Source organism: Nilaparvata lugens, chromosome 8, assembly GCF_014356525.2.
Source record: "Nilaparvata lugens isolate BPH chromosome 8, ASM1435652v1, whole genome shotgun sequence".
In the NCBI taxonomy this organism is placed as follows: domain Eukaryota; kingdom Metazoa; phylum Arthropoda; class Insecta; order Hemiptera; family Delphacidae; genus Nilaparvata; species Nilaparvata lugens.
Window position 1 is genome coordinate 31,610,380 of NC_052511.1, and position 22,214 is coordinate 31,632,593.

Here is a 22,214-nt window from a genome sequence, read left to right on the forward strand (position 1 = left end):
TTTACAAATAGAAAAAGACAGTTTAAAGATTAAGTTCAAACTAGCTCGAAAAATCTAGCTACTAACTACTCAAACGTTTGACATTGACAATCAAAACACTACTATAGCGATGATCAGAATGAAATCACGGTAAACGGAACATAATTTGAATGATATTGAAGCAATTCCACTGGAATATTTACTAACTTTGAGAACATTTCTAAACTTAAAATATTGAAGTCGTACAAATACTTTTTGAAATTATTTTCAACTTCTAAGTCCCATTATTACATCGAATAAGTAATTTCTACACGAAATTTAAATACCTTTAATCATTGTTTTTGATTGGTGAATCATAACTGGAACAATGTGGATCATTTTTGACAAGACTAGCAATCTCCACATTGTTATTAGAACTAGGCTATATATATATATTAATGGCAACACAGTCTTTCAAAGAAAAGTAATGTGTATGAATAGAAAATCCTGAATAGAAAAATTGTAGTCTTAAATCATAATGATTCTTTCCAAAATAACAAAAATCATTTTTCTTAAATGAGGATTGAACAATACGGAAAGGACTTTAATATGAAACATGTTATAGATTTCAGTAGCCTATCAATGAGGTCAACAACTAAAAAATAATGAATTAGTTAAATTTCGATTCACAATTACTAGATGCAAAATATTATTGAAATAATTAAGAATAATATATTTTTGAAATGATGCATATCAATGCATCTGAATTGTGCCTCGTTATTGTGTATGGAACTTATGCTAAAATCGGCTCGGTTAGATAATGCAAAAAGTCATCATTCTCAAAATATGCTATCATTTTTGAAAAATCATCATCGACATCGTGTCATTGCTTCCAAAAATACAGTGATGTTATGGTTATAGCAGCATGAACAACAATACAATAAGCAACTCATATCACATTTGAAACGTGTGAGAAAAGGATGAGAGTGACATAATCAATTTTCAATGCAATATGCAATACTTTCAAAAAGAGCAAACTGTGAAGTTGGAAACTGATGAAGAACATTAAAAACTCAAAGAAAACTTTTACAGAATAATATGGATGGAATATGTGGAATGAAGTATGGATAATGAATAAATTTATATTTAAGGTTTTTTCTGTTTTTTTAACGGTTGGTGTCATACTCCATTTGATGAGGAAATTCAATTTAAGGCATTTAATAAGCCTTCAACTGGTTATAAAAATTCAATTTGACATCAATTTTTTAAACCTCACAATAATAATTACTATATTTTTGTACTACTGCATACTGTATTCATATTTTTTGTAACGCTGTTACTAATTATTATAATTGTTTAATGTTTTAAAAAGTAAAATGAAAAAAATATATATTGAAATCAAATTGAGCAATGAAATTCAAATGAATAGAAAAATCACGGTCATATTTATTGAAGATGCTCCAGAATTCTTAGTCAAGCTCGCTTTGATTTCCTTGCAACCAATGATGGGAACTAATCGTTACAATTTTAGTACGGTAGCTGGTTGCTAGACAATCATTGCAAGCTTGGCAGAAAACGATTTCAAGAAGCATCTTTAAATACGATCCTTAGTTTAACAGTTTAACAGTAAACTCTGGTGAGGTTATTAAATTTTGACATTCTATAGATGAAAACGGTTTTATTTCAATTATTATATTATTTCATGTTTGCCAAACTGCAAGAGAATTATCACATTACAAACATTCTTCCTGATGCAACATGTACGGTATTCACTAAGCTTGTTAAATCATTCTCATCCTCAAGAACACGTGTGAAAGATGTATTATTATTAGTGTGAACAAAAACTGAACAGCTTCAGTGATTTGGGTGGAACTACCAATGTTAACACAACAAAAGAAAAACAGTGAGTGATCCAAGATCACGTTTCAGTTCATTCTTGATTACAAACAGACTCACCAGTGTGAACGGAATGATTCTCATTTTCAGCAACGTCTGCTCGTAAAAAATACAAACAATAATGTCACGCCAATAGAAAAAATAGAAAAACTTCTAACTGGTGACCAATATCAACATTTAAGTAATTACTACTTAGTGACTGATATAGGCTAATTTGGTATTTGAAAAACGGGAGTTGTTTTCTCAAATTCTCCAATACAAGCTCATTAATAGAAAATAGATTTTTAAAAATGGGTGATCTTGAAAAAGCCAGCCTGCTTTCAAAATTCAAGCGCAAAAATGTTAATTACTTATGCTGGCAGCAGCTTACATTACGCCTGAATCTGTGGCACCGAAAATTAGCTCGTTTCAAATGTATTTACTCAATGAATATAAGCTTGTTTAATGCCTAGTAAATGACCTAGCCTACTGTATAACAAAAAATTACCAACAATTGTAATACATCTAGAAATATATTATAGAGTTTTATATTGAGAGTTAGATTGAATTTTCTCTGCCAATTTTAGAATATTTCATCTATCTTGTGAATTCCAGTAATGACTGGTATCCTGATGAAACTCTTACTCTATCCCTCACACAAACATAAAAAATTCAGATCTGCATACGGTAGGTGTCTAATAATTTACATAGTTCAATTAAAACACAATCAAACTTATTATTAGTAAGAAATAGTTCTCATTTTATAACTTTGAAATAATAACATTGGAGAGAAAATCTTCAACATTAAAATTAATACAGAATGACAAAGCTATAGTATGATGTTGAAAGTTTAATTTTTTTGGAATAACTACATCAGAAATATAAGTTTTGTTTCAATTACAACAGAAAGATTAATTTTTAGTTCAAGTACAAAGTGAATGATTTATTTAGTAGAATATATCACTATAAGGAGTGAAGAATAAATAAAATAAAATAAGTTTTGTTTCATTAACAATAGACCTCAACGTTAAATTGATTGTTTCTCTGATAAATTTATAATTTCAAAACTATTTCCGGGATTTCTAATGATGTGCTGCAAAAATCGTAACTGATCGAAAAGCAATATTGGTGCCACATCAAAACCTCTTTAAGTGAGCACAATTATTATTATCAAAGAAAGCCTACTATATAAACGTGAACAAAAAATATATGATTTAGGAGTTTCGTATGTTGGTACAATAACATTACAAAACATGATTCAAGTAAATAAAAGTGAAAAATGTAAAAAACTGGGAAATTGGAGAGATATCAAGATGAACATTGAGTTGAGTTGAGTATAAACATGCGAAATAGTTGAGAATGAACTTACTGTTGTCGTTTTCCTTGACGCGGAGCTTAAGCACATCTCTGACGGTCGGCAGTGTTATGGTTTCATTGCTCATGCGTTTCAGTTCAGCCATGGTGTAGGACACATCTGCCACCACAAGATGTCTTTCCAGGATTTGCTTCACCTTTTCATAGAAATACGAATATAAAAATGACGATAATTTTGAGGAATGGAGAGAGTAACTGAGAATATAATAGTTGTAAGAGATAGCGCCGTATAGGTGTGACATTTGATCAATCAAGAAAATTCAAACAAAATTCAAATCTGTCTTAGGCCAACCAGTACTTATGAAAATTGAGTCACTATCTGTCTGGAACAAGTAATCTATAATAACCTGTCAACTTGAAACACTGACTGAAAATAGTGTAGGCCTACAGTTATTCAATACATTTATGTCCTCTAAACAATAAGTTTGATACGAAGTTTCAATAGGTTCAAAACTAGTTCAAAACTAGTTGATAATTAAGTGATTAACTGAATTACTGGTATAATTAAGTGAATTAGTGGTAACTAAGTGATTGAACAAAAACAGAATAGTTGGTAAGTAAAGCGGTGAGTGTATTTTGATAAATTCAATAAATTTACTTGAATCTATTAAATTAAGCTTAATATCTATAGTTGGATTTAAAATGAATTCTATGTTTATGAATACATAGACTGAATTTATTATATATTACTTGATGGCTAGTGATCAATAATAAGTAGGCCTATTAAATTGAGCTTAATAAATATCTATATCTTTGGATTTTATATGGATCCTATGTATATAAATTAATAAACTGAATTCATATACAACTTGATAGCTAGTGATCAACATACATGGTAGCCAAATTCCTTCATGAAGATTTTCTTGTGGGCAGACGGATAGCGAGTTTCCAATCGGCTCCAGGCATAATCACGTGGCACAAAGTAGGTGAACCTTCGCCTCATGTCATCCAACTGGTAGTTGAAATTCTCCTGAATTCCCAAATGGTTGGTTTTACTGCAAAATTAAAAACGGAATTGGAAAATTGGATTTGATTTAACACTTGATACTATATTATCAAGACTATAAGTAAGACTAATAAATAATAGTTTCCGCTATAAATGTTGATTCCTGAAGACAATATCCTTCAGGTGATCATTATTCGAGCCTTAGCATCACAGGAAGCGTATACGAAGCTTTTGTATATCAAAGCAGTTAATATTGAAATAGGATTGAAACTGATATTACATTATTACAAAGCTTTTCAATTGGAATTGTAGCAATTTATTATGAAATTATTATATTCATGTCAATATTGTCATTGAGCGTGTGATGTAGGCTTAAACCTACATCACAATATTTCAAGTAGCAATAATTATTAACGAAATCTGTATTATTGGAGTAAATACAAATAGGTTGTTGCATTTTAAATACAACAACGAGAAAATATGTCACATACCAAGATCACATCAGTGATCTTGGAGACCATGGAATGTCAGTGGAAACTGGTATTTTCTCCATAATAAAGGACGGCAGGATGCATTTAAACGCATATATGATCTTGGAAACTAAGCCCACCTTGTGTACAACATTCCTGAGCTGAGAGCCCAATCATGTAGGAGGCACTCCGCAATGTAGTGGGGAGCATTCTTTGCTCCTCGGCAAAGCCACTCTCAACACTGTATGAATAACAATTACCTATTGTTCCCCAAGAGTGAGAATAGAATTCTCATTAAGAGAATCATACATCATAGTCCAGTCAAATGATAGTTTTTTAGGAAACAGCCCCGAAAGAATTTTTCTGGACAGTTCGATATGTATTTTGGGGCGCTGAATTCGAATCTGAAATTTGCTGACTCGCCAGAGGGCGGCTTCACCCCCAAAACCAGTCTACTCATGGTATACAGATCTACAGATGGTAAACCAATCTACTCTGAAGTACAGATGACTTGCATCCTCCCACTTAGGTGAATCACCATGGAGAAGAGGAGAAGAGGTGTCTCTCCACCCTATGAAAGTGTGCACAAGGCTTTCGGGAGCTCTCCACAAGTGACCCTACCTACCCACTCCTGAAACTCAACAACTTGATAACTGGTCTGGTAAATTATGATTGCCAAATCTCAACATGCGATTGTTAGAATTCTCCACATCTGAAGACTATATTTCTGTTTCCAAGAGTTTAATGGTTTTTTCTAAAAAGAAAATTCAATTACAAGCATTTTGCTTAATGAGTCTGCCATTGAATGTTCGAATTATATTCTTAAGTGACTTACAGAATACTCGTACTTTTTCTCATAATACTTTTACACTTTCATAATACATTATTTAGTCCAGTCAAGGAGGGTTATAGAGGGAAAGTTTGCGCCTTTGAGCCCCCTTAGCTTAGTGGGTAGGGGTGGAGACTTTTAATGTTTGCCTCCTTACTACCCTTAACAGAACAGCGGGGTCAATAATTGTCTTCTAAACTTTCCCCTCTATACGCTTTTTTGAGAATTCATTGCTTGGACTAGTTACTTTTTACATAGGTAATGATTTTGAAAATTTTCTGAAAATACTTTTTACTTTCAAAGTTCTCTTTGCTACTCGATATGTATAGCGTTCAAAGGAGTCTAGTCTGATGAAAATGTATTTCAATTAAACAAGAATACAGGAATTAGGAGTGCCTCAGAACTGCGAGTTCCAATTTGTCTAGTGTAGGCTATGGTCAATTTAGGTTATGTTCAATTGGGTTAGACAAAAGAAAAGGTTGGGGAGGGTAGGTTTTGGCTTTTGAATGGCAATATGTAAATATTATTTGAAATGTGTTGATAATTTTAATAAAATAAACACAAATAACAAGAAGTTGAAATACTCGCACATTTGAGATATCGTACTTACGAATGAGACACCCCAGGAATGCAATTGTTACAACGGTACTCACTTGATCATGGGATCAGTAGCCAACTTGCGTCCGACGGTGGTGAAGGGAACTCCCAGAACGCGGTCAATGATGTGCACAATGCCGTTGATTGCTGCGATGTCCGGTTGGATGACAGTGGCGTTCACTCCCCCTCCCTCAACGGTCAGCGTCTTGTTGGCTCCCGTCTGCAGCACGTTGAAGTAGAGACTGCGTCGCGGCGCCGACGTCGCAATCTGAAACAGCTGACCGTAAACGAAAAAACAAAGCCGGGCCGGGAGAGAGAGAGGAGGGACCGAAACCAAACAAAAGAGTGAACAACAAAAAAGTGCATTAGATATCTCGACACTGCAGCCGACGATACAATACACTCACATCAAATACATAACTACATTATTCATATAATTAAATACATGATTTGAGATTTTTTTCATGATTCACAGTAATACTTGAGGAGAAATGAATGCAGGTCTTTATGTAATTGAAGTACTGTACTCATCAAGTTTCCTTAAATTTCAAAAAAAGGCTTTTCAAAGGGATTGAAACTTGTTTTTGTTTTTTTTTTCAATTTAATCGGCATTTTTTTACTATAGATATTCATAAAATCCAAGGTTTATAGGGACAGATTGGGAATTGCCCATATTTTGTCATATCAACTTCTTGGATAAGATTGACTTAAATCGGGGCACGAGTCATAAATTTATTTGGTTGGTATATTTCATAGATTCTCAATTATCAATGACACTAGGAGCTTTATTCTGTGGCATTTGGCATTACTACGCGACATGACTAGTCACAGAAGTGATGTTGTCTACAAAAACGACAAAGTTGGTCTAAGTGTAACTTTATTTACCTTGGATGAAATGGCCCTGAACTTTGTGGAGCAAACAATAACCAAAGAGTACATTATTTCAATGCTAGTAGCAAATAGAATAAATTTACTGTTACTTTTTGAAAAAAAAATACTTACTGTCTCAATTTTGAGTTCAATGAGAATCAATTAACCTCTTACTTCATGTAAAAAAGTTTTCATTTCCAATACTTACTCCATGATTTCTCTCTTATTTCACTGTTTATGTAGTTTATAGTTTAGAGGAGTGAAAAATTTATCTATTTTGGAAATTTTTATTCATTAAAATTTGGAGGAGACAGTTTAGGACTATTCCTATTGTTCTTTCCCGATCATATTGTATATTATGATTTCTGACTCTGTTAATAAATATCATCAGCAACGAGACACCCTCTTTTGCTAAAACATATTTCAATATTATAATAAATTGAATCTGAAACTAACCAGACATAGATCTCATTCATACAAAAGTAGTATGGTCAGAGAAAATTTTAGTAAATAATGAACCATGAGTAGGTACTGAGTGAGTACTTATTCTAACTTACAGATTTGACTTCCAGTCAGATAGACTACAGAGGTTATTCTTTGAGAGATAGCAAACTTCAGTTTCAATTGAAAATCGTAATTTAATCCATTATAGATTAATTAGACATTAAATGAAAAAAATGAACAACATAGACTTTACAAACCTGATTCTGATTGTTGGTAATAATTTTGTCGAGCGTGAGTTTCTGTTCGACGAGATGCATGTTGAGGATTTCCTGGATCTTGGAGCGGTCGCGCAGTAGGTTGTTGAGGTTGGAGTCTTCCCAGGCGGCATTGGATGGAGCGAACAGAGTGAGCTCTCTGAGGCGGGTGATGCGATCCATGAAGTCACCGCCCGTGTCTCTGATCGTCTCGTAGAACTTGTACAGAGGTCCATCCTCACGATCCTGCAAAACAAATTCACATTTTATAATACTGTCCATCGATTATTGACTGAATCACTTGATAAAAACCATACTAGGTCCCGATTTCTAAGAAACGTATTAAATCTAATGTAACATTAAACCTATAGATATCATATACATTTAATGGTACATTAGATTTTAGAAGTATCCCAAAATCGTGCCTAGATGTGTATCAGAAAGAGTGCAATGTAACCCTCAGGTGTACAAGACATATCAAAGAGATTCGACACATATCACAGATCTAATCATTGAACACTAGATCTGAAATATTATATTAGAAGTATTGCAATGTAATTCTTTAGGAGTACAGTACCAGTTGGAAATATTCAACATATTATCAGAAAAGTTGTCATTCAACATTATACTTTCTTGAATAATTAATTTATTTATTGGAAAGAGCAAATAATACAAATAGTCGGAAAAGGAAAAAACAGGCTATTGCCCAAAACTTCTTCTATTTCCTAATTTTGTCTAAAATCGTCCAAATATTATGTAGGTTATGTCCATTTCAATTCCTACATCAAATCATCAATTTGTTAATTGATGAAATTGAGCGATATCCAATGCCTTGAGTGATTCTACACATCAAAGATTCTCTCACTGACTCAGAATATTATTTTGAGTGATAGAAGGAAATTAGAATCATGTTATTGTTATCAAAACAATATTTATATTCCAAGCAATATTTTGGAATTTATTTCAATTTATCATTGAAATCGATTTAACACATCAAAATTTTGAAAAACTTTAGATAAATAATTGATGCAAAAGACTCTAAAGAATTGAAGCGCATGCGTTTAGTCACTATTGAGCAATCCTTCATTAGAAAGCCAGTCAAGTTATGTTTGTGGACGACTTGAAAAACAAAGAGAGCCTTTAGGTTATTGAACATGTGCATCAGTAGTTATAATTACTTGTTTAATAGCTGGAATGGAAAATCAAAAGTGGATTATCACTGTAATAATAATCATATACATAACATTCAACATGACAAATTCTAACATCATAGGTACGGTATTGAAACAATTATTGTTATAAAAACATTTTATGTACCTATAGAATGGTTATATTTGATATGCATAAATGCAACATGCGGTCATAATCTTTCAAATACGTTGACACACTTGAAGATAAAATTATATTTTCAGAATGATCGCACATGTATCTTTTCGAAATAATGAACAGATATTAAAATCATTCAATATCGTAGAGTAGTAGTAAACTCGTCCAGCTTTCATTTAAGCGTTTTCAGCAGAGCTTTTTATGTTGTGCCTCATTACAAAAATAATAGTTTCTGGTTCTTATATACTGTAGATGTCATCAGCTTGATCAAGACGTACGAGAAAGCCAAATCTAGACCATTTGAATTTGCTTGATAAAAAATTTACAGGACTGGAATTGTGCTATCGACTTCAAGATCTTGGTAAGTATAACAGAGTTATTATCATTCCAATTGGTGAGCACTGTCGGAGAATTCAAGGTAGTTACAATAACTATTTCTAGCATCATTTAGGAAAATATTACAAACTTGGACATCATCAGTCTATTGGACCTCTAATATCCTACGATTGCGGATTGAATGCAACAGGCTTTCAGTATGGATTGGATATTTCAATAATAATGAATTCTACTTCATGTAACAACTCTCCCTACAAAGCTTATCATATTCTCATGTCGTGATTGGTGCGGCATCATACGATATACAAACCTCAAATAATCCTACAAAAACATTTGGTAAACCCAGTTCAGGGAACGGAAATTTTCGAAGAAATTGGAGTTCACTTATTGCATATTAGTTTGCTAGCTATTGAATTGAAGTATGCTCGAAATTTCGTAAGACGAATTTGATGAAGTTCATTAATTCAAGGCGAGAAATCAATCCTAATAAACTCAATACAGTAAGTCAATCCTAGAATCAGTTCAAGTTTCACAATAAAATGATTTAATAATTGGAGTTTGCTGAAATGCGAATAAATGTTATTCACTGCATCCTGAACATTTTAGGAACGTAGACAAATAGACACAACTTTTTTATCAACATGAACACCAGTAACGATATAACATAGTTATAGTAACGATATAACGACTGATAGTTTGTCTTCATGAAAAACTCACTACATATTTTGTGTTGATTCTATGTTTCTATTCACACAGTGCATTAGAAGACATTGAAAAGTTTAGACATTTTTAATAAGCTTGGAAATAATTCCAAAAATATGGTTGAGAGAATGACAAAATGAGTCCTAAAAATTGCCATCTATTTTCAAAAAATACGATGTATGTCACGTACATTCTAGATTTTGAGTTTTGTTAGAAATAAATACCATAGATTGCTTCTAGAGGAAAAAACTAGTTCTGAGCACCGATATTAGAATTTTTAATAGAAAAAGCAGTTGAAGGAAAAAATGGTAATGATGATGATGATGATGATTAGGGATGATGATAACAAAACATTGATTTTTTAACCTAAAAAACACAAGGTACAGATTTTCACTGTGTTGATTTTGGTCCAATGCAACCCATTTTTTGTGTATAAGGAATAAGTTTCGGAGATATTCTCATGCAAAAACTAAATTTCTGTACCTACTGTGCTGTTAGTAGATTATCTACTCTGTGTCGTTGTGTTACAAGTTCTTGCTAGTGACATTGAAAGATGATGGCATTACAGGTATATTAATGATGGCATTATAATATTGAAAGATGATATCAGGTTGATCAGGTTGTAAAATAATGGAATATGCATTAAAGGTTGTAGTTCGAATACCTAGTCTAGCTGTTCACAAAGAAAATTTGATAACAATATATTTATTTTGATTTTTTCAAAATTTATTTCCGTTTACAAGCAGATTAGAATAAAATTCATTCTGACTTGGTTAAATTTTTATGAATAATAAAAATGATCATAATTATTGATATTCATAATATTCAGAATAAACTTGATGCAAAGTTTGAAATACTCCAAGTGAAAATAAACAACTGAGTTTGAGATACTCCAAATGAAAATAAACAACTAACTTTAAATGAGTGAGCTTTCAAGAATTGATTCTATCATCTGCTTGAATCGTTCTCGATTTCAGTTTCTTACAGTAGTTCCATGGTTTTCTATTATGTTTATTCTCCTTATTATTTAATTGATTCGTTAATACGTTCAATTTATTTTAACACGTTTTTCAATACAATGAACCTGTTTATGGATCTTATTTCAAAGATATGATAATAGCCAACTTGAGATAACTAGCAACTTATTATCATTTATTAATTGTTCATTTTCATTTTTCAAGTCCAATTTCAAGTTCAAGTCAGAAATTTACCGGCTATTGTTTTCAACTTTCTAATTTTGGAATTGAGATAAAATTTATCATGAATAAAATCGATTAGGTAATTCACTTTTTATCCCTAGTTCAACATTTTTTTAGACATTATTATTCCATATTCAACGGTATATTGAGATAATTATGATTAAGCAATAATATGCTCATGGATTTATTTATACTTAACTGCATTTCGTCTACTCGATTATAATTTTATGGCAAATAATTTGAATTTGAATTTTCAGTAATGTTCATCAAATAAAGCAAATGGAAAACTCGGTAGATTGGAGTAGAACAAAATAGAATCGAAGCCAATTCTCTATTTCAATGTTTTTTCTGGAATTCAAATTTCTGAGCTTTAGAGTTATCATTATAATACTGAGTATTTTTACTTTTGTGTATAAGTGCATTTATGATTCCTTGCATCGTGAGAGATTTTTCATGTAATTTAGAAGCGTGTTGCGTGAATTCGAATCGAAAGCATTCTACACTAGTTGCGAGTCCAAAAGTACACATCAAGCTGCAACAAAACCAAACTATATTGAAATATATCAGAACATCTAAACGAAACTTGAAAGGTGTGCAAGCAAAGTAGTGTAGAAAGAAATACTTACAAAACCCTGGTCAGCCCATGCAGAGCGTAAAGCAATAAGAGGAAAACACCGAAAAACATAAACACAAACATTTAGATCATCAATAAAATAAAGAACACACACGCATTCACACACTGCTGATAGATAATATATTCAATGCTGAAGTCACACATATATTTATTTATTCAAATTTATTATTATTCATTCTACTAATCTAATTTTTCACATCACCAATATTTCATCATTGACAGAATAGTTTGGATATTAGTTGCTGTTGGGAATTCGAAACATAAATTCGAATATAAATTGAAAAAATCAATGACAGGAAAAATACATTAAGGCATATGAGACGAATAATAAAATAATAAAATTTACGAATGGAAACTATTGAATTAGATAGCTCCAAGCTCTGGATATGAATGTTATAAAGGAGCTCCATAAAATTTATATGAACAAAAGATAGAAGATTGATAATCAAGAACTCTATTTTTGTCATAAGTATTTAAAAAAATTTCAAGGCATTGTAAATACAGAGTGAAAATTTGATCAGCATAATATAAATAATATAAATTGATAAATAAGATAAATTGCCCTAGGCTACAATATTCGCAACATCATGAGGCCAACCATAACAATATAAAAACAAGCAAAAAAGGTTGAATTTTTCTCTAAATTGACTTGGAATGATTGTTTCACAAATTTATTTAACTAGCTGATCAACTTCAGTGACCTATGATTGATATAAAATCAACGATAATTCATTGCAAAGCAATTCATATAGTGAAAGTTATACCTTCAACAGTAGATAATATTAATATTATATTATTAATAGTACTAACAGGAATCAGTGGGAATATTCTAAAATTTTTATGAAAATGTTCTTCAAACTGAGATTAAAAGTTTGATATTCTAAAAAATGTGTGACTTCAACATACAATAAAGTTTTGAAACAATGATGATCTATCGTGGGTAATAAATCACAGTTACTTATAGAAAAGTAGTTGTGGAGAACAGAATCTATTCTCCACACAAGAAAGATAAATAATTTTACGTATCTGTGGAAAGCAAAAGTGAAATAACGCTAAAGCTGATAGGTGAAACTGTATTCAATATCATTGCTTTATACTCGACAAAATTTACTTTTAATACATATTGCTTGAGCTGTCAGGTTGAATTATTTACTTGAGCGAATCAATAGAATGAGACTCAATGATTCAATAGAAACAATGACTGAGAATGAACATTAGCTGGTACATTAATTACGTCTCAACAATGAAAGAATGATCAAAACTAAATATATTGACGATTTGTAAATACTGATAACTTCATCAATTATACTGTACTGCAATTAAAATATTGTACGTACCAATACCAAATTACAAAGATAATACTTCAAATTTTTGATACCGTAACTGTAGAATTTACACTTTTTACATGAAATGCAAAATACTACTAAAATAACAATGACGTTGGTAATGTGATTTTTGCAAAAAATGAAGAGATTCTCACTAAGAACTCCAATGGACATTGAAATGGAAAGTTTATACAGGAGCATATCAAAATTCAAAAAGTGAAAAATCAAAAACATTGCATTGCAAAATTGTGAAGATTGAAAAATGAGAAAAATCAGAGCATGACAACAACATGCAAGAGGGAGAGAAAAAGAAAGAAAGATAGAGAGAGGTATGACAAAGATTCTAGAATGCATGTGAATGACCTGACAGAAGTTACGTTGTCAAATTAAATTTATTTTATTCTATAAAACGTACGATGCAATCAACACTAATAATGAATTATTAAGAAAATGGGAGAGTTGAGCCCACATTGATTTCTACCGTAGGGCTACACAACTATAACTCCATATTGAAACTTCAAGTAATCAAGGTATTGATTCATATTCATAGATTAACTTTTCAAATCTGTATAGGCCTACGTTATTTATACTGAAGACTTGGATTGACTAATAAATTTACATCAAGCTGTATGGCTATCTGTAGTTGTTGAGCCCCTTACTTCAATTTTATGTGTCGTGTAGGTAGAAGCAAGCTAAGTTCATCCTACATTCTCGCAATACTATTAGAGCCGAGATATGATTAATCCTTTGAACAGAAGCTGAGAATAAAAATAAAGTACGACATTAAACTGATATTTTGAATGAGGCTTGAGTATAATATTATTACTACAGTAGGCCTGTACCGTATATATGTTTTGGAGGAAAGTTTCAAACTACTTTTAAATTGAAAGTTAGAGGTTTTCCTGAACTGCTTATGAATGATAAAAAATCTCACTTACTGTTTAGGGATTACTTAATAGAATATATAAAGCATGGGCGTAGAACCTCCCCAATATTTTATGGTATATGCTATGTCCCCCAGAAAAATTTATTGAAGATTCAAATTATGGCTGGTAATCAAAACAAACCATACGGTACTATTAATGCTGTTTTTTGTAAATAATTTTTATTTAGTAAAACTTAAAACTATTAACTCAGAATTTTATTTATTAACTCATTAATTTACCTCTGCCGAATAAGAGGATTTAAAATCGTTTTGAAGTAAAATATGCCATTTTAATAAGATATTTTCAATGTCAAATAGCAATCTACGCCAATGATATAAAGGCTATTAAAAATTAAATAATTGATAATATCAATTGCATTATTATTGAAATAGGCCCTATACTATTCATTCAATTCTCATAGAATACTTGAAGATGTTTTCCAAATTAAAATCCAGAATTCGACTCATCTTGGTCGAATAAAATAAACGAATAACTGAGAATTATAGATCTTAATGTATCATAAGACTTATATTATTTCTTATTTATATTGGGTTCCTATAAGGGAATGATTTGACGAAACTCAATTTGATTTACAAAAACGATCATGCACTTGTTTATTCATGCTATCTATTCATTAATGGTCATCAACTCTTTAAAAATATCAATTTTCCAGGAGTAAGAATGATATTATAGTTTAATACATATTCTAATATTTAGCTTACTTACTTTCAACATAGATTTTCAATCTTGGATATGGAGTAAGACTATCTAACAACTTTTTCTGAACCATTCAAGAATCAACATAATTATTTATTACATATAGTCATCAAACTAGTATTGGATTGAATTTACAAAAATCATTTCAACAACGAGATACAGGCAAATCCAATTTTGAATACTGAGCAACAACTTAAACTATAAAAAAATGTTCTAGAATCAATTATAAATGACGATGAGTTCAGAAGAATGTATGAAATATGCTAACCGGAACCTCATTTAATATGAATAATAGTAAGTATAAAACTTTCACGTTTTAGTATATTTTTTATCGAAAACAGTAACTCTACTACATTCTGATAATGGGGGATTGATTAAAAATCAAAGGTTTGATGAGGGATGTAAGAAATATTAACAAATGTTTTCAATAGGCTGCTATATCGTCACAAGTTGCCAGATAGTATATCTTATACTATAGCAATGATACAATACTCAACTTGAAAAACCACAATTTACGGTTGAGACACTGTAATTGCCATGAAGTGTATCAAAGTCTCATAGAGCAGCCAACCATTGATTGTGATGAGAAACACTATTCCAATGAGAGGTGAAAGAGTACAATTCAATTTATATTTCAGAAAGCAATAGCCAAACCAAAACTTTACGCTTAAAAACGCTTATGAATGAATATTTCAAGTTTCTTAGTAAGATTCGCGTTTTAAGTCAGTAACTGACTGACATTGATTTGCGATTCTTTTCTGTCATTAGACAAAGCAGATAGCTTATCCTTTTCTACCTCCGCACCGTTGCCAAATCGTTTGTAATCTTGAATGTCAATTACGAAAATGTATCACCAACATAAACATAATTATAAACATCACGAAAATACATATTTTCTCGGTTATTATATTTTTTGTGATAATATTATAATTGATTACTAACAAGAATCAAGAATTAATAATCAATTAGATATGCAAAGATGACTTGAATCGCAGCTGTCTAAAATAGGAGGCAATGGAGAAAGAAAATTGGCAACCATGGCGTCCTATCATTTACACTTGATAGTGTGAACCTCAGTTCAGAGGAATTGTTTTTTTGTTTTTTTTTTTAAATTGCAAATATCTAGAAGTAAAAATCGAATACCGTACTATGGAGATAAGAAAAGGGGATTTTTCCGGGGGATTTTCTTCTTACTACTCTGATTGAAAATTCAAAATGATGTTAGCATTATTGTTATTATTATTGAAAAATATTTTTTGTCTTAATAACTAAGTAGCCGGAGATCAATTCTGATCTCAAGACTAAAATAGTTGCAATTCAAAGCAGAAACTCATTCACTCTTCTCCAGATCAGAGGCTTAGAAACTTACGTACAATATTAGTTGTACCAAGAACTGCTGCTTTCTGCATAATTCTCATATGCCAGTTCTCCAACTGCAGTTGTTCCATTGCTTGTCTCCATTCTTTTGTGACCAGTCTATTGGCAGACACTACAATAGGGATTATCACCACCTTCCTTAATTTATACATATCTTTCAGTTCAACTGACAGGGGCTGGTATTTTCTTTTCTTTTCGGCAATGGTTAATAATAATAATAATATTAATGGTAATAATAATAATAATAATAATTATTATTATTATTATTATTAAAGTTGGAACATGAAATACAACTTCTCATTTCTAACCTTGGAATTATCAGACTGAAATTTCTAATTTCAATACACTTAGTTTAATTTATGGAAAATAAATTTGAAACTATCAATCGTGATAGCTTGATTTTAAATAGGATAAAATTAAAAGGCTGAATTAAGAAGCTTTGTTATCCGAATTTCTACTGTACTATATTATTCCTACTTCAAGACGAAAAATTATTATTGACTCCAATCAGCTACCAATGGAAACTACTCTAGTAGAGCACTAAGATTGTTTTAAAATTCAAAGCAAATAAAACATGCATATTTTAGAACAAAATGTTTAGTGATGCATTAATTATTATTATTATTCGAATAATACTTTCAAAAATTTTAATCGCGATTTGAAACAAATACTGATATGCTCTACAAGAGAAAAAGCACAACTTTAATTAGTTCAGTTAGAATGGTTTATCATAGCCTATTTTATGAAACTGGTTAAAAATTGAAATGGAGGATTAAAGAGTTCTATATTAATTATAGTACCTATTTGATTTTTCAAAGTTGCAAACAAATTCAGCTTAATATGAGAGTATATTACCAGCATAATACGAGGATAATTAGGCTACGTTCGCCTAATATTTTCGTTTCTATGTAAATTGCATATTGCACAACTATTTTTTATAGTATACATTAAAATAGGAAGGACGCATTTAATTTCCTGAAAATTAAGAAGATGGCAGTTGATCTCTAGCTTATTACATTTGTCAAGTTGCATTCATTGTTGAATGTAATACGGAGATAATTTATATGATTAAATTAAACTTCTTCACTATGAAGCCATGAATCTTATGACCTAGATACGAAATCTTTTCCTACTTGAACTCCCATTAACTGGAACAAAAACACTATCTTCACCCTCACGAAAATGACAAATTTCAAGACGATGTTTTAATCAATTCAGTTGAATGGTGTAAACACCCTCTAAATTTTTCGCTGTCCAAATATTGATGGGTTACATTGAATTTCAAGCCAGAAGTTTGAGTTGACACATTTTGAAGTAGTCCTAGCAAGAAGACTGTGTTTAACTACCAAGATATATCGAAAGCTGTTCTATTAACGACACACTCATAGTTACAAGCAAATCCATGACACTATTCAATACAGCCTGCGGCAATACAATAATAGCAGAAAGTTTAACTTTTTAGCACAGATTTAAGCTGAAAAACAGATCAATTTGAAGAGAATCGATGGATAATTTATACCAATTATTGATTTTTATATATTCAACTCACCTTGAAAGACTGAAATCCATCCAGCACCACGAACGAAGCAAGAACAGACAAAAACACATTTCGATTTTAACAATTTGTGACAAACTAATCAACTAGATGAAGCGAGTGAGTTAAAAATTAGAATAAAATATCAAGCAGTAGAACTATATAGGAACAGGAATTAGCAATAGTGGACTAAATTATGAATTTCAAATGTATTGAGAAAAAATTATTGGTGCTTAAACAAATAAAATCAATATTGTAATTATTAATTAATTATTGCAATCATTGTGATTGTCTCTGTTTTATTGTGATTTATTGCCAGTGACATCAAACGATTCACAACCAAAGCTTTGTGAATTATTGCTAGAATATTGTGTGAATTATGTAAATATCAAAAGATATATTCAAATGTGAGTGCAAAATAAGACTAAACTACACAACAGTAGTGAAAAAAAGTAATAGATTCAATGGATTAACCATCTACTTAACCACATATAATGGGCTATTAATTACCAAAAAAATGTATTCAATTTCAATTAGTTATAAAGTAAAGTTATTCAATTAAAATTCATTTTTCCTTTCATCAAAAGACACATAATTTCTAAGAAAGCGTTCTTGAATTCTTCTTCCATTGAATATTTGAAAACATAGAATGTAAAAAACGACTAAATATAGAGTTCCAATAATAATATGGTTAATAAAGATGTTTTATATTCATAAAGTCATCTACACCAGTAGGGTAGCTGATTTCAATGAGTTTTGGCAAATGCTTGAAAAGCATTATATCAGTACCAAAACATGCACTGACCACATTCCACTGAATATATTTATTGTTAGGAGCAAAATCAGAGCCTTTAGCAAATTCAATGTTATTTGGAGCTTAAACTTCACGCTTATGGATTGCATAAATTTCCTAGAGCATCTATAATATAATATGCTAAGAATTGGTTTGTTGGGTCATGCAGTCATGATGCAGTCATCATAATCTAATTTCAAAACAAATTTTGAGTTTGAAATAAATTGATTCAAGTAAAAATAAATCAATAAAAGAGTTTAAAAGAACAATAAAAAAAAAAAAACACGAAAAAGCTCATCTAGTTTTAACAGTTGTCATTAAATTGGTCAATAAAAAAACTTTGAACTGTTGAACAGTTCCTGGTTATTTCAAATAATAAATATTTGAGTCAATTCTAAGTCTTTACTCTTTATATAGCTTTTCAGTTTATCTTTTGATAGTTTGACACCTTGTGAGACCGGAATTGTGAAGAACTCCCCGTGTTATCGGATGGGCACGTTAAACTGTCGGTCCCGGCTGAAGTATGACAGTCGTAAGGCCCATTGACGGCTTAAATTATATATTCAGGCGGTGGGACCTTCCCGCAAGGGACTCCCCACCAACAAAAGCCATACGAATTTACTTTTACTCTTTATATACATAAATGATTTGAATATCCATCACAAATAACCTTCACTACTACAAAAAACATTATCAGATAATCATTTTATTCCTAGAAAGGTTTGAAAAATGCTTTGAGAACTATTTGCGTTTGCAAGAATGAGATTCATTCTTATTAAGACTTGGTAAAATGAAGTGTTTTATGATCTAATTAGCACAACAAATAATCACGTTTTAATCGGTTAAACATATTTTTTGTTTAATAAAAGACTGACTTTCTAACCTATGTCAATGAGCCTACAAATGAAATTGTGAATGAAAATAAGAAAGTTGTGAGAATGAAGTGATGAACACAACGGTTCAGCAATTTGACTATTGGGTGACTATGTTGCGGAAGAGGTGATTCGCTATTTACAGATAGAGAGAGGATAGGGTCATACCTCGAGGAACTGAGTGACAGTGGTGTCGACGACCATGAGAGGCCGATGAATCAGGTGGACGACTCCATTCTTCACTGGAATGTTGCCTTTCACAATCTCCGCCAACACAACGCCCGTCGAGTGAGTTTGGTCCCCGATTATTGTATGACTCTTAATGTAGGCTGTCAAAAGTAAATCATAGTAAGTTACATTTCATTCTCATAAATTTTCATGTAATTGTATAAGTCAAAAGGGAAAACACATAAAAAGAAAAAACTTCACAAAATATTTTAAATTTCAAGTAGGAAATATAGACTAATTGAATCTGAATGAGACATAGGCCTACCCATCACTCAATACTTAGTAGGGGTATTGAACTGAATTACAATTTTGATTAAGTATTATTTCAATCCTCCAGAATTTATAGATATACAGTTCGCTATACACCAAGATCGTGTTGACCAAAATACTGTGAAACATTTTCAACATGAATTTTGAAAAATAATGGTCGATAAGTACATGTATAAAATCTATGATTGAAAATAATGAATTCAATCTTCCAAACATTGTCAAAAACGATACGACTGTAAAAAAAATTGATTTTGAGTTTTATTTGACTGTAGAACTGTAGTAGGACATTCGATCCATTGACACAAAAATTTTCAATTCTATTAGAGCAATCAATTACAATTATTACTGTAGAATATTTATCTATAATTATTGGAAATAGGTGAAAGTAATCAAAGCTGTAAAAATGTCAAGCAAGGAGTGTTGTTTCCTGAATGAAATGATCAATTATTACTAATTGGATTAATGAATGAGTAATCAATTGCTTAGTTGTATTTCAACAAATATTTACGATTAAAGGGGAAATCATTATCAATCAGTATCAGTTATCAAATCACATATACAGTATGTAAGTATCAAAGACATGATGATGTTTAAAAAATATTGACCTGTAACAAAAAATGTAGAAGCTATTGCATTATCAGGCTCCCACTCACGAGAGGAGCAAAATTATCCCCATAGATCACCGTACCACCAGTAATTTTCTATTGTAGGCTTCTAAATTTTTATAAAGCAAGTTTCAGGCCAAGATAAAGTTTTAGGAAGGCCCTGAAAGAGATGGGTACCGGAACGGTTGATTTGATTAATCTTATCCCTAAGAAGAAGATCATGATGATAATGATTATTGAAAAAATCAATCAAACTAATAACAAACGGTACAGAGAAAACTGTCAATATATTCAAAAATGAAAAAAACTGCATTGTTTAATAAGAAGATACGATGTCTTAGAGAGGAAATGATGAAAATTACTTTTCTTGGCTCCCTTGTTGTCAGTTTCGGTGCTGAATGAGATGGTGACTTTGAGCATGTCGGTGAAGGCCATTGTCTCGTACTCCTTGTTGGATGGCGTCGGTTTGGTGAACAGCACTTTGCCCGGAATGATGTGGCCGTCGATCACCTTCGCGTCGATCTTCTCTGGTCGCGGAGGAGGCTGCAAACAATACCATTTTCAATACAAACAATATCGACAATTTTTAATATTGTCGATAGTTGACAAGTTGACAAGTACGTAACTGCTCGACTGCTGATAGTATTTCGACATTTTGCAAACTTTATTCTCCTAGGAACTAGGAAGTACTTGAGCTTTCATACTTGTGAAAACAATAATTTATTACTACTCTGTTCTGTATTAATTTGTACCTACATTGCATTTCGGCTATTTGTTTTGGAATGTTATGTCTAATAATATTTATATACATTTATAACATCAAAAACATAACAATATTGGAAAGAAAAACAGGCGTTAGAACAAAATTTATTCTCTTTCTGAATTGAGTTCATCAGCCTTGTAAAAACATAAAATTCTTGAAGTGGTGAATTCAGTCAATTCGATCCAAAGTAGGGTTGTGTTCATCACTTCAAAAATTTTAGCTTTTTACAAGACTGATATAAATTTCATAGTTATAAATTTGAATTACAAAAGTTAACTTACAAACATTGTCAACTTTAAAACAATAATTTGAATAAGAAATAATATACGCACATACGAATCTTCAATTAAATCGAAACCAACTGAAAATAAAAATGGAACTGATATACAGTATAAGGCTGGAACCAACTTGACTCTAGTAGAATTGTGTCATTTAACTGAAAACAGAAACATTCAACTTGAAGAAGATAAACGTTTGAAAATAAAATTGTATAAAGGTTTAAAAAACGTGTTACAGTAAATTAGAATGAGAATTAAGAAAAAATAGTCTAAATTTACATTAATGATAGAATGACACTCTATAGGTATTTTCATATAATTATTATAATATCTCTTATAAATATTCTCCTATTTAACGTATAATCAATTTTTTTTATTTTCTTTGTTGTATACAAGTTTTGCAACAGAAAAATATGTTTAAATAATATTTTGGTCAGTTTAAGTGAAGTAAATGGAGTTCTTCAAGATTAAATGATTTGTAGTTACCTGGAATCCTTCATCTACTGGGATGAAAAAAGTGTATCGGCCTTCAGCTCTAAAAAGGTCACTCTTTCCAGTTACCTGCACTCTTTGCCTGAACGACCTGGTAACATAGAAAACATGGCATAAATAATTGAATTAACATTTGAAATTTTATGAATGTTGGATTCAGGTATTAATCTCATCATTTCACTGTGAAGATAAGTAAATTTCCCCAAAATATTGTCTACTG

At 31.1% G+C, this 22,214-nt stretch overlaps 1 protein-coding gene across 9 annotated transcripts in view; it reads right to left on the reverse strand.

Annotated features, from left to right (window-relative positions):
• The window catches only part of LOC111051426 (fasciclin-1), a 201,574-nt gene that overhangs the window by 7,704 nt on the left and 171,656 nt on the right, over positions 1-22,214 (reverse strand). The window contains exons 5-14 of one of the 9 annotated variants that reach the window (XM_039434527.1): positions 21,989-22,085; positions 20,824-21,004; positions 19,527-19,687; positions 17,709-17,717; positions 11,807-11,812; positions 7,621-7,863; positions 6,106-6,317; positions 4,040-4,202; positions 3,203-3,344; positions 1,915-1,950 (exon numbers count right to left, since the gene is read on the reverse strand). In XM_039434527.1, coding sequence (XP_039290461.1) covers positions 1,915-1,950; positions 3,203-3,344; positions 4,040-4,202; positions 6,106-6,317; positions 7,621-7,863; positions 11,807-11,812; positions 17,709-17,717; positions 19,527-19,687; positions 20,824-21,004; positions 21,989-22,085 — 1,250 coding nt within the window. Of the gene's footprint in view, positions 1-1,914; positions 1,951-3,202; positions 3,345-4,039; positions 4,203-6,105; positions 6,327-7,620; positions 7,864-11,806; positions 11,813-17,708; positions 17,718-19,526; positions 19,688-20,823; positions 21,005-21,988; positions 22,086-22,214 lie in introns of all 9 variants that reach the window. The other 8 variants (XM_039434524.1, XM_039434526.1, XM_039434531.1 and 5 more) reach the window with 8 other exon arrangements.